General features: G+C 46.2%; 1 protein-coding gene across 7 annotated transcripts in view; it reads left to right on the top strand.

The window, feature by feature from the left end:
- PARP6 (poly(ADP-ribose) polymerase family member 6) overlaps positions 1-13,616 on the top strand; it is a 345,720-nt gene that overhangs the window by 159,702 nt on the left and 172,402 nt on the right. For all 7 annotated transcript variants that reach the window (XR_013609848.1, XR_013609850.1, XR_013609849.1 and 4 more), the window contains exons 11-12: positions 4,006-4,101; positions 4,453-4,545. Coding sequence is in view for 4 of the 7 variants with exons in the window: in XM_078685023.1 (XP_078541149.1) it covers positions 4,006-4,101; positions 4,453-4,545 (189 nt within the window). In the remaining 3 variants the exon portion in view is untranslated. The remainder of the gene's footprint in view (positions 1-4,005; positions 4,102-4,452; positions 4,546-13,616) is intronic.

Raw genomic sequence — 13,616 nt, forward strand, 5'->3', positions numbered from 1 at the left:
TTTCGCTATTTTCAAAACCAACACATAAATAAAAAATGTGTCATTTACAAGACCAATAGCTCAAACTTTCCTAATGCGAGACCTATTGCATTGCAAATGCTTGTTTTTAAGACGAGGCAGTGTTAAAAAAACAAGCATTGGCAAACCCAATAGGTCACGGCAATCCGAGAGCTATAGGTGTTCTGAATGTTAATGTCTATTGGCTTTGTTAATGCATTGTCAGTGCTAATGGCATATCAGCTCAGCCATGCGCACTCGGTACCAAGTGAGGCCTGCCCTCCTCGCAGCTTCACTAGCGGAGCGTATAATGTGCCCTCGCCACTCTTGAGGTCTGAGCACTGAGAGCAGTGCACCACAGAAGCATCGACATAGAGAAGCAACATCTCCACAACAGTTCTCCGTGTACAAACAGCATCATGTAAAAACAATATAGTAACAATATTATTTACTTTAATTGTCATAATGTAAGCAATTTCTTTTTGTTATCATGGTCTCCCTACATGCATGGAACAAGGTATATGTTCCTACTGAGTATGTGTGTTTCACCAATATATTTCTTGTTCCATCATGTGAAAGAGATTAATGAAAGGTATATAAAGGAAATGTAAGTTGGTAAATATAACATACTCACTATTGTTTCCATGCGATGGTCAGCCTTTAGATTGATGGATGTGACAATTGAAAATCAAGCTCACAGGCATAATAAAATAATACATCCACCGGAGATGTAAATATAAAATCGCACTTCAGTGTATTTCATAGAGACTTTATGCGACAAGTTCCAAACTTTCTTCACCACTAAAGTGGAGGACCTCCTGTCCACAATTGAGAACACCCCTAGGCTTCCATGTCCATTAAATCCACCACCAATCTATCCTTCCGTGGTGCAAGCCCTAACCTCATTCCCCCCACTCTCGCACGAAGCCCTGACTCCACTTCTAGGGCGCGTGAAGTCTGGCTCTCCAGCAGACCCCTGTCCACCTGGGACCTATAGGATGGCCCTCTGGGATTGAAGACGAGATTTTATCACTCTTGAATTCTTCCCTCAAAGCGGGAGTGGTCCCGAGAGACTTCAAGGAGGCGCGTGTGATCCCCCTCTTGAAAAAACCCGGGGCCGATATTAAAAACCTGAAGAACTTTAGGCCAATATCCCAGCTCCCCTTCCTTTCCAAGGTACTTGAACAGCATGTACTAGCCTCACTTGCACACCATCTAGAGGCCAACCACCTCCTACAATTTAATCAGGCAGGTTTTCGGGCGCACCACAGTACAGAACTAGTGATGCTGGCAGTACTAGATGGACTGAGATTACGGGCCGATGCTAAGGATCCCTGCGCCCTGATCCTTTTAGACATGTCCGCGGCGTTTGACACCGTAAACCATAAACTGCTCCTGTCGCGGCTGTCTAATTTCGGGGTGCAGGGCACAGCCTTGACATGGCTTACATAATTTCTGAAAGATCACTCTCAGAGAGTGCAGCTGGGTGATGCGGTGTCTAGGCCGGGCACTCTTCCATGTGGAGTCCCACAGGGAACGGCATTGTCCCCCCTCATGTTCAATGCTTACCTTCAACCCCTGATAGCCACACTCAACCAGCTTGAGTGCCAAATATACAACTATGCAGATGACACCCAGATCATCATACAAATCGACAACTCCACATCCGCCCACTATAGAGCGCAGAACATCCTTAAACTCATAATTAACTGGATGTCGGCCAACAGCCTCAAAATCAATCCAGACAAGACTGAGATACTGGCCATCACCACCGCTGCCAGCCCTTGGAATAGCCTTTTTTGGCCACCAGAGTTGGGCAAATACCCCGAGCCTGCCCCGGCAGTTAAAAGCCTGGGCATCAAGATCGATGACAAACTAACTATGGCCCTACAGGTTTCTACAACAGTAGGGGTCTGCTCAAGCATTCTAAGGCAGCTGCGGAAACTGGCCCCTCTACTCTCTTTCGAGACCCTTAAACGAGTGGTAGTTGCACTGATCTTATCCAGATTGGATTACGGAAACTCGCTCTACCTCGGACTCCCAGACTACCAATTGTCTAGACTCCAGATCATCATGAACGACGCGGCCCGCCTAGTGTTCAAGGTTCCGCGCCGTACTCATGCCTCCCCCCTCCTGCGCCAACTTCACTGGCTTCCCATCAGGCAAAGGATCAAATTCAAGGGCCTCTGCATTGCTCATAAAGCCGTGTATGGCAAGGCTCCGGAATACATCAAAAAGGGCTTAACCAACTATACCCCCATGAGAGCACTTCGCTCTTCGGAAGCTAGGATGTTGGTCTGCCCCCGCTCTCGTCTGGTATCCCTTGGAGGCAGAGCTTTCTCTACCATCATCCCACAGATCTGGAACAAACTCCCTGACAACCTCCGAAAGGAACAGTCCCTGCTTCCCTTTAGGAAATTACTCAAAACCATTCTCTTCAAGGAAGCCTGGGTCACAAAGTAACGTAATGTCTCCCTACCAGTAATCTAGAGCTGGTTCTTTTCTCTCAGCGCTTAAGAGACCGTTGGTGATAATGCGCTATACAAATGCAAATTACAAATGACAAATTATGTGAGTGTTTGTCTGAAACCTAAAACGTGAAACCAATGTAAAGCTTATTTTTTAAGCTATTATTTTGAAAGTAAATCAGAATTAAAAGTAATATAGCACTGGTAAATCATTGCGTTTATTTGTACCCTGATTTACTGGTGATGCATTTTTAATTGTGATTGCACCTAAAATACACTTAAATCATGCTTCTATCACTGCAATGGAAAGAGTTTATTTAGGTATGTTTGTAGAAAGAAAATCATGCGTTTTAAAGCCTTCTTTTAAGCGTATGTTTTGTAATTAAATCCGATGCACTCGGAATGAAAACTAATGCTGCACTGGCATATCAAAATAAAAAAGAAACGCAGAATGTCGAAAGTATTTAACTTTGATTTACCGGTGCAACATTATATTTAATTATAAATGCGTGTGAATTACTTTTACAACATGCGCTTAAACAAAGACTATGCATCACTTGATTTTGTTTGTAAACACACACCCAAAATAAAGTCTTTAAATTGTGATAAAAGGGTGATTTAGCCACGTGTTTTGAAAGTCAATCACGGGCACGCAGAGTATATCATACTGATGCCTGACCTCAGTGTTGACGTACATCAATCATGTGTAAAATAGCTAAACAGGCACTCTTGTAAAACAGCGTTTGGCATTTGACTTTGGTCTTTGAATTCACAAATGTGACGAGATAAAAGCAAGATTAACAGGCTTGTTTACAGAGGAGCTTGAAGCAGTGAGTGAAAACATGACTGCTTGTGCTAAGTGCTCTTTATCAAAGAAAAAAGTAGTTCCTGAAACAGTCCTACAGTGGAAGGAGTGGAGGGATAGTGTGATTGGTCCATGCTCTCTGGGAAGACTAAGCACAGGAAAAGGCATGACAAAATGCATGCCATGGACAAATGGGGAGAAACAATATGAGAGCAACGATGGAGACAGAAAATTGGAAGCCTATGGATGGGCTGAAGCCCACAAAGTGCATACAACATGTCTCTTTGAGACAGCGCATGTGCTGTCTAGCCAAGACCTAATGAAACCTAAATGTTTAATTTTTTTCTTTTCAAACGTAGCCTGTATTCCTTTAGGGAAAACGACCTTCGTTAAAAAAAAATAGCTTTATTTAATAGCAATCACATACATGGTGGTCTGCTGACCCCAGCAGGCCACCATCCCTGTGATGCCAGCGAATCGTAGTGGTTCACAAATTATGAGGTAGGTCTATTTAAGACCCACTACGAACCTTTATTTTAGGAATAGGGGCTAAACAACCCCATTGTACATTAGTGATTACCAAATAGCTATTTGCAGAAAAACGCTATTTGGTAATTGCTATTTACTATTCTTCGTACATCTAGCCCTTTGTTTTGTGAGTGTCTTCGCTGGAGGGCAGGATTTGCAAATAGAGATTGGTGTGTCTAAATTAAAAATCTTTTATCTGTTTGACAGATCATGAAGTATGCAGAGCAACGGATTCCCACCCTTAACGAGTATTGTGTGGTGTGTGACGAGCAACATGTATTTCAGAATGCCTCAATGCTAAAGGTACATGGCGGTGTAGGCCTACATCACTGGGCATCTCTACCCTTATACTGATCCCTCTCAATCACTATGCCCCTTGCATGAAACGAGTCAGTCTCCTCCAACACTGAGACTGTCTTAACTGTGGGTAACCTGGTTCTCATAGGCCCTCAAGAGAGGATGAACATCCTCTCTATCCATCCCTCTAAACTACACCTTAACCAACATATCATTCCTCTTTGGTGCTTCTCATTTTTGGGCTCACCTATTTTAGCACGTGATTGATGGGCTTTTCCTGTGGGGATATCCTGGATAGAGTAGGTTGTTCCAAAACAATGTGTGCTTTTAATCCGTCTTCCACCTTTTTCTGTACAGCCAGCAGTATGTACCCGGGAGCTATGTGTCTTCTCATTCTACACCCTGGGAGTGATGTCTGGTGCTGCAGAAGAGGTGGCCACAGGAGCGGAGGTAAACCTGAGCCTTCACACTATAACCAAGTCATCTTGCTTACAAAACAGCGTTCACAACCACATTACATCTCTAAAAGTGACACTATACTCATCACTAAGGTTTCACACCAGCTCTTAATACGTTATGCACACACTTGAAATCTGTTTACCCCAATGTAATGCTTTTATGGTTCATGTAAGCAATTGGATTATTAATTTAGGGGGTGAGTACCCACCTAAAATTGGTAAAGGGATTAAAATGTAGAGTTCAATGTTCGAGACAAAATTCTTGGGAAACACCATGCAACAGATGGTCATCTCCAACAGTTCAATAGTTTTTTTTTGAGTTTTATCAGTAGGTGAAGAGAATATAACCGATTGAGAAGTCCCACCTCAATCCCCACAGTTCTCCATTCCCAACTATGGCCCTTAAGCAGATTCGTGGCCTTCTAAGGGGATCTGACATGGCCGAGCAAACCACAATACCAAGTTTTATTGATAGACCTATAGACCTAGGTCTTTAGTGCAGACCCTTACCCTCTCACACCTCAGCGAGGAAAATGGTCTGGAGTGCCATCAAGGATTTGGGGCATGTAAACAACTCGGTGACCTTTGAGAAGAGCTGCAGCAGTGGGCCCCGTTGTTCATTGAAATCTCTATCGGTCCCCTGAACATTATGGCAGATCTTTTCCATCCCCAGTCCCTGCCATAGTCTATGGTATGAGTCTACTATAAGGGTGGGGGCCCTCTCTATACCTCTCTGCAGTATTGTCAGGTTAGCCATAAGTAGCAACTTTGAATCTAATTACTTAAGACCTTTTGTTGACCCCCATCCAACCTCTAGCATCTAGGCTAGTAGTATATGAGGGGTCATAGTCGGGATTGGGATGTCTATGATTGGTTTCACATCATTAAGCACACCCTGGTAGAATTCCTGGATCTTGGCTCACTGCCTCATGATATTTGTGATGGTATCTTTCAACACATATACTCCTGCAAATATCCCATTTGGAGTCACTAAGTGATGGAATAATGCCAACAAACAAGCAGTTGTAAACGTGCTTCCCTCCCAACCACATTATTTACTCTCCAGTGTAGCACTTTTGACCCCTTCATGTCCCCTAAAAGCTTTATGACCCTTATAAAACACACACACCCACAAACCACAAACATTTTCACCAAATTTAACGTTTTCACACTTAATCAGATGCCTCACTCAGCACACTCTCTATCCATTATAATCCAGCCTTCACCAGTACTAGAACTTGGACCATTCTCTAAATGGAAGCAGGGGTACTGTCTGACTATTTCAGACATGTTCCAGGGACAGGAAGTCTTATCCCTGTAATTGTGCAAGCAACTATTCAACCATGAAATATAATTTTACCCAACTTTGTAACTTAGTAATGCACAATGAAAGGGGTTATTACACGTTCTTCACACATGAGAAAAGTCGATAGTATCCACTTGTGCACGCCACGTCCTTTAGCTCTGAAGATTCTTTAAGAGTTTTTGTTGGACTACTGCTGTGTCTCTGGCGAACTAGCAGTTTGTACTGTTAGTTATTATATAACAGTAATGAACCGGGTATTCGTGTACAGAGCCTTAGTTTGTCACCATACTTTAGTCTACCTTCTATGACGGACTTTGCAACATCTATGAGCTGTATTTGTACCTGTGGCAAACATACATCTCTGCCACCAACCTGAGAAAACACCATATGTCTATAAGAGGCCAAAGGGAGGACTTAGAGCTCATACACCTGGCCCCACCACAAGAATTTCAGGAAATGGTGGCGATGGCAAAAGATGGGACGCACCCTTGAGATCCAGTTAGGGCATCCAGTCATTCGGTAGTAGATCACGCCTTTGGAAGCGAATCCCTTCCACCTTAAAGTTCCAGTAAACTAACCCCTCATTGAATTCTCTGAGGCTTATGATCATACTCAATTCTTTCTCCTTTTTCTCCATCAGGAACAAATTGCTCAGCCTCTTGGGTCAAGTGAGCAATAGTAAATAACCCCGTTGGCCTTTTTTTCTGTGACCTCTACACCCACCCGGGTTCTTCTGGGAGCTTTGGAAGTTTGAGGACCAGTCAAGGACTCCCTTGCATCGCCCGGCCCAAGCAAATAGCATTCTTTTTTTTTTTTTTTTAAACCTTTATTTGTACAGAGAAGGCTCACAAATACGGGCCTACAACCCAGCGGGCCGGCCACCACAAAGAAGAAACAGAGTCAACAGCACCGAAACGCATACAGAATATCACAACAAAGCATACAGGAAATAAGGGCTAAAACCCATATAGCAACCAGCAGGGGCAGGATACGTGAAGGTTGATTTTCTAATATAGAAACGGGAACGACAGAATAATAACAGGCAGGAAGTCTCGGAGGGCCGGGGTGGGCCGCGAACAAGCCGCGTTGGAAGATTCAGGATAACGCAATAATGACAAACACATATCGATAAAGGCAGAATAGGAGTCCCGCCAGAAAAACAGTGGCAACCGCCGTGCAGCGCCCACCCACCACAACAAGAACATATCATATCAAACAGAATCGAAAAAAGCTTATCAAATAAAGCCCTCCGTCACACAACCCAAGAATAAGGAAAAAAAAAACCCACGAGAGGGGGGAGGAAGGAAAGAAAAAGAGGAAGAAGGGGACAAAAGGGGAAAGGAAGAACGCCACCTCAAGCACGCGCCCCATGGCAAACGAGATCGGGAACCACAAATCGGTATACAGAACCAGTAGTAACCGGAGCAAAATTACGTAGTGAGCCCAAGTCACAGTAAGACCAAACGGTTAGTGCAACAAAAATAACCCACCCAGGGGGACATATGCTGAGACCGCGCCCCGAAAAAGAGGACACACAAGAGCCATAGAACCAAGAATAAGAAAATGAGGGTCGAAAAACCCCAAAGAAATGACAGACCCCCCCCCCCACCCCACAAGCCCACCCTGCACCCCTGCAGAAGGCTATGGCCTACCCCCCAGCAGCGTGCCTGTCGCCCTAATCAGAACCCGAAATATAGAAGAACTAAAGCAAGATTGAACCATAAAGACAAAAAAGGGGAAAAGGAGGAACAAGGGAGGAAAGAACACGGGAGAGGGCCATAAAACAGAATCATATGCTCCCACCCTCCCGTCCGAAACAGCAGTGCCCACGGGAAGACAAAGATTCTAAGGACACATTACAGGAATACGACAAGAATCCGACAAGGTCATACCGTTACCAGCCGCTCATCCAACCATTACAAAACACCAGTCCACAAAGGCAAGATCGTCTCATCCCTGTCCTTGTTTTTCCAAATCTGTGGCAGTCCGCCTCACGAAGAACCAGACCATGAGGAACAGGAGGCAGAGAACAGGGAGGTCAAACTTCAATCCGCAGAAGATGTTTCGTGTACCACTTGGATGATCTGGAACAGTCAGAAACCATTGTACACAATGCAGGCACAGTTCCGAAGATGATCTGAGGAAAGCCGACCCAACGGAGTTAGCACAGGATCTACGGTCGGCCATTCGAGGAGATGAAGCACAGGAAGAACCATCGCGTCCGGTCCGGACAGGACCCGGCCTACCGACCCACAGCCCAGGAGAGGACACATCACGATGGAGGGCGGCGGAACTCCGCATATCCGCAGAAACGGCAGCCACCGGGTCCATAATTTCCAGGATAGTTCCAGCCGCACCCAGTAGCGACGTAGCCGCACACGCCAGGGGGGGCTCAAACGGCCCAGCGAAACAAGCCTCCTCCAGGTTATCAGCGGGTGCGGCCACCGGAGCACCCCAGGAGCGCAGGGCGGCGAGGACGTCGGCAAGTGTAGGAACACCTTTACAGTATCCGGCTTCTGTGCCACATCGTGGACCACCGCCGCCCATCTCGGTCCGGCTGAGATATACAGTGTCGGCCGCCATTTTGGAAGCCCGGCGGGGTCGCAGCGATCCTCGACCCCGGCCCGGGCCGCAGCAGGGCAAACAGAATTCAGCCAACCATCAGCAGAGGCACTTCCAGAGCAAGAAGGGGGGCCACCAGAAGAAGGAGGATCGCAGGCCCCCCAATGCCACCGGCCCCGTTCTCCGAGTCCGGGCGGAGGCACTCAAAATGGCCGGACCGGAGAACAAAGGGGGGGGACAAGCCACATCTACGGTCAGCCCCGTCAACGGAAGGCAGCGCCTCCACCTCAGGCCGCGGGACCGTCTGATCAGGCCAGAAAGCCGCAACCGGCTTATCTGCACAACCGCCTCGTCGGCCGAGCCCTCTGCGCCATCAAAGGCCGGCCATAGCGTAGCGCCCCGTCCGGGCGCCGCCGAGGAGACTCAGGCCAGTCCGCTCCAAAGGCCCCGAAGCGAGCGAAGGCACAGCTCCGGAACCACGGCACCCAGAGACAACCGGAACAGACGGTAAGTGCCTAGAGATCGCCGAAGATCCACAGCGTAGCAGAAATTGTGTTCCCGGGGCAGGATAAAGGCAGGATTTATGTTTCGAACAGGAAAGTAGACGGAGCCGAGCTAAAGCGCGGCCATCTCGGACGCGAGCTTGGCTCCTCCCCCGCAAATAGCATTCTTGATTGAAGCCTGGACTTTACCCAGAGAAACTAAAGCCATGACGAACATACTTTTTGAGGAAAGGTTTACCAAAAAAGACCCCAATCCATGATAGGGGTCACGTCCTAGTTCTTCCCCCTTCCCAGCTTAGGTTGCTCCTTAATATTCAGAAAGCATCTGTGCTCATTGCACAAGATGCAGTTGGATTTACCCAAAAAGCAGACCGCTCATTGAGCCCAGCCAGACAGAATCTCTGCTGAAATCATTCTACACTTGTGTGCCCTTCTCAGCCTCTGGAGAGGAAGGTAAAGGGGGTGAGGTCCGCATGCTCTTTAGAAAAGCATTTTTCAGTCTTTTGAATGTATCTGAGTGACTAAAGCTTCCCTTTATCTTTTTTTCTCCCCCAATAGACAGTGCTGGAGTGTGCCCGATACCCCAAAGTTGAGAGGTCCTTTGAAAGGACTCCCACCCCATAAGACAGGGTGGAATCTGGGGATCACCAGTGACTTTCAATAGCTTTCTGCCAGTGTTGTTAATACCACCGTTCTTCCAACTAATCTTGCGATTACTAGGTTTCTTGAGAACGACGGAGCAGACTCTTTTTTCCATGTCAACGATGTTGCGTTTCCACATTTCTAGTGAGACCACACTAAAATTGAGCCTGTGGCGCAAATGCGCCCGTCCGCACCGAAAGGGACCAGGGGCCAGGAACCCTGGTCCACCATACACAGGCAAGGTAAAATATGCTGCCAGTCAGCAACTTGCTCTTCAAAGCCCCTCTAAGGGCAATTTCCTTCATTCAGTCAATGTAGAGAAAGGGAAAACACAATGTAAATGCTGTCTAGACTCATTACCAGGTATAACCGAGCTTAGAACCTACTATCAATCCCAATCAGCAGATGTTTTTAATCAATTGCAGATCACTTCCCTGTCATAATCTGAATATATACTCGTTCTTGAAAGAAAAACAACCTGTGGCTATGTTCCTAAAGGAAACATGGCTTCATGCTGAATCAGGGCTGGACCTTGTGCACCTAGAAAAATATTTCGGATTGTTAAAACCTTCTTAGACTCGCCCAAAAACCTCCCAACCCTCGTATCATAAGCTTCCCACTGCAAAAATATTGCAAAGTTTTTCCAGAACAAAATCGACAATATCTAGCTTACCATTTCCCCATCTAAACAAGATTCTAAACCTGTGGTTAACAGTGATGGACAATCAGTCCTTATTAATACGCTTAGTACCTTTCCTGATATGATGCCAGAGAATCTTTCAATGATTTGTAATAAAGTCAAGTCAGGTTCTCCGCTGAACCCTGCCTCCGGTCATCTTAGCCAAAGTTTTGGATCTGATCCTGCCTCTCCTACTTGGCATTTTGAATATCTCTTTAGCTGAAGGAACCATCTCAATATCTTGGAAACATGCCATGGTGAAGGCCCTCCTCAAAAAAACTAATCTTGACCCCTTGACCCAGGGAATTATCGACCCATCTTTCAGCTGTCTGGACTAAACAAAGTCCTTGAGAGTCATGTTACCAAGCACCTCTCAGAGTATGTAGAGGCCCACAACATTCTCCACCCTACTGGGTGTAGACTGAAACGCAGTACATAGACTCCACTCCTGGCTGTTGTTGAGGCTAAAATGCTGCTGGATCAGGGAGGATTAGTTTCCATCGTCTTCCTCGATCTCGGCGCAGCATTTGATATTGTCAGTCATGACACTTTTATTGAGAGCATTAGTAACATGGGAGTTATGGAGTGTGCCCTCCTCTGGCTCCAATCTTTTCTTACAGACAGGAACTTTCAAGTCTTTGAAGGATGTTGTACCTGAGACACCTTTTCATTGAACAGTGGAGTTCCCCAGGGCTCCTCAATAAGTCCTATGCCGTTCACGTCCTTTGGCCTATATCGTTCTGTCATTTGGGATTTCTATAATCTCATTTGCAGAAGATACGCAATTGGTTTTTGCCCACTCTCAGAAGCAGAATCCCTTCTCCCTGGCTTTAGGCCTATGTTTAGAAGCTGTGGCAAGTAGATGAACAACTCTGTCCTGGAATTAAACAGAGACAAGATAGAACTCATGATTCTTGGGAATTCCCCGTACTCTCAGCTGAACCTGGGATGGCCGAGCCTTCTGGGCACGCCCCTCCCTCTCCCAAGTCGGCCATAAATAGTCTAGGTTTCTTCTTAGACAAATCACTGACTATGAATACCCAGGCCACAAAACTAGTTGCAACATGTTATGGCATCCTTAGGACTCTCAGGACATTTCTTCATCCGCTCCCTCCCTCCTCCAAAAGAATAATAGTCCAGACATTGATTTTTATCACACCTCGACTATGGAAATTCCCTGTATATAGGAGCCACTTAATCTGTTGTAAGGAAACTGCAGGTGGTACAGAATTCAGCAGCTCGGCTGATCTATAATGTTCCCAGACACAAGTCTGCCCAGCAAGCTCTTCCGCACAATACATTGGCTCCCAGAGGCCCAAAGGGTCAAATTCAAATCCCTTTGTACAGCCCCCTGGGCATTGTTGGACAAAGGCCATTTAATTGCTCAAACTCTGATTTCTCCCTATACCCGTACTAGAAATCTGCGGTCTACTAACTCTCGATTTGCAGTGGTCACTTCCATAAAAACGCCAGAATTAACGGTTGGTCATTTCGATACACTTTAGTAAAGTTATGGAATTCTTTAGCCTCCACCCTTCGGACAATAAACCTGGAACACCATCTTCTCAAACTCCTGAAAACATGGTTCTTTGACTGTTTTTACCACTAATGTTTTGGTCACCTAGTTACGTATTTAGCGCTGGGACACCTGCAGGCAGCCATGTGCACTGAAAGTGCTTCTAAGATAAGATAAGATAATATAAGCTAAGATAAAATCCTGAGTATCATGTAAGAAAAGTCAGAAATGGTGTGTTCCATTCATTTTTGGATATTCACTAACAGACAATAATGTTTTCTTTCTAAAGAGATAGATGTAGAGCTAACTGTTCCCAAAGATTGGTTCACTTCTTGCCTTTGTTGAGTTCTGATTTGATCTGGTTGCTTAGATTTCCGCCTGAAAGTCATTTGCCTATACAAAGTACAGAAATGTTTCCCAGATTGAAATTAACCTGGCTCTAACAGCTGCTGTTACTGATGAATTTGTATTTTTTATCATTTCCTTGAGAAGAGGGATTCTCCATGAAATGCTTTGATGAAAGTGCAATACAATTTAAAAGTGTCAGTATTAAGAACTTTGACACTGCCTCTCATGGCATTGGGTTCTGTGACCCCAGTAGTCAACTCCCTCTCCAAACCGGATGAACGGTGGCAGTGGGGACATGTCTCTTTTCCAAAGGTTCTATTAGGAAAAAGGCTTTTACTTCCAACATCAGGAACTTCCTGCATGAGACAGGCCTGTGAGAACACCATCCCTGTTTTTTCGAAGTATCTTTCACAACGATATGCTTCAATTTTAGTTGAGGCCATCCAATGGCCTTTGGAGTGCATGTCAATGATACTTAGAGGTCTATTAGCATGGCGGGCGGACTGTCTGCCAGTGGTACGGCGGTCCTGCACCGGCAATTAGGATACCACCGCCACGGTGGCATACCCCATCAACAACATTGTGGCGGGCGGTGCTCACAGGACCACCCGCCACAATGCCGTGGAAGCACCCTGTGCATTTGCATGCACAACGTGCAGGCATTGCACGGTGCCTGCCACGTTGTGCATGCAAATGCAGGGGGTTACCATAGGTACCTCCCATGTGCACCCCCCCCCAACACCCTGGGGGCCCGCAACGGGCCCCCACATTCAGGCACCGCATGCCTTTCCATGGCAGCGCCGTCATGGAAAGGCCCTACTCCGCCTATATGCTAATATGGATGGCGGTGTCTTGCAGACACCACCACCATATCCAGCTCCTTTTCTGCCCGGTCTCCTGTTTGACCGGCGTAAAACTGGCGGACAGTCTTTCCGTTCGCCAGGGTCCCCCCCACTATCCTAATATGGCGGGGGGAAATGGGAGGCGGGCAGTGAAGAATGGTGGGCGGAACGCCACCGCCATAAGGGCGGTGGCGATCTGCCCGCCATTATAATAGACCCCTAAGTGTTCTGCTAATAGCTGGACTGAGACTGAGAACCCCTTTACATTTGAGCGTCTTTTGACCCTGCACACTTCTGAATGTAGAGCCATGGAACCTGAAGAGGTGACAATAAATACCTGAGAACTGAGGTTTTCATTCTTCTAGTCTTCTTTCTAGAGCCTGCCTGTTTCCCTCCTGTTGGCGCTATGGTCATCAATTGTTCGTTGCATCCTGTCATTTAGAAAGAATAGTTGGTGAAAAGGAAAATAGTTAACGCCAAAGCAGTCTTCTTAAAGAACATCCACTGCTTTCATCAGAGACAAAGACACTTTTTTTCAACAGCAATATCAAAGATGGCCCTGAGCTTTATAAAAAATCCTTGCAGAGAATTTCAGCCTGAGTTATTTGTGTGGGAGTTTGGATGCACCTGTGTGTATGTGTGTGTTCACATTTATGCCTGTTGGT

This window comes from Lissotriton helveticus, chromosome 3_2 (genome assembly GCF_964261635.1).
Source record: "Lissotriton helveticus chromosome 3_2, aLisHel1.1, whole genome shotgun sequence".
NCBI classification, from domain to species: domain Eukaryota; kingdom Metazoa; phylum Chordata; class Amphibia; order Caudata; family Salamandridae; genus Lissotriton; species Lissotriton helveticus.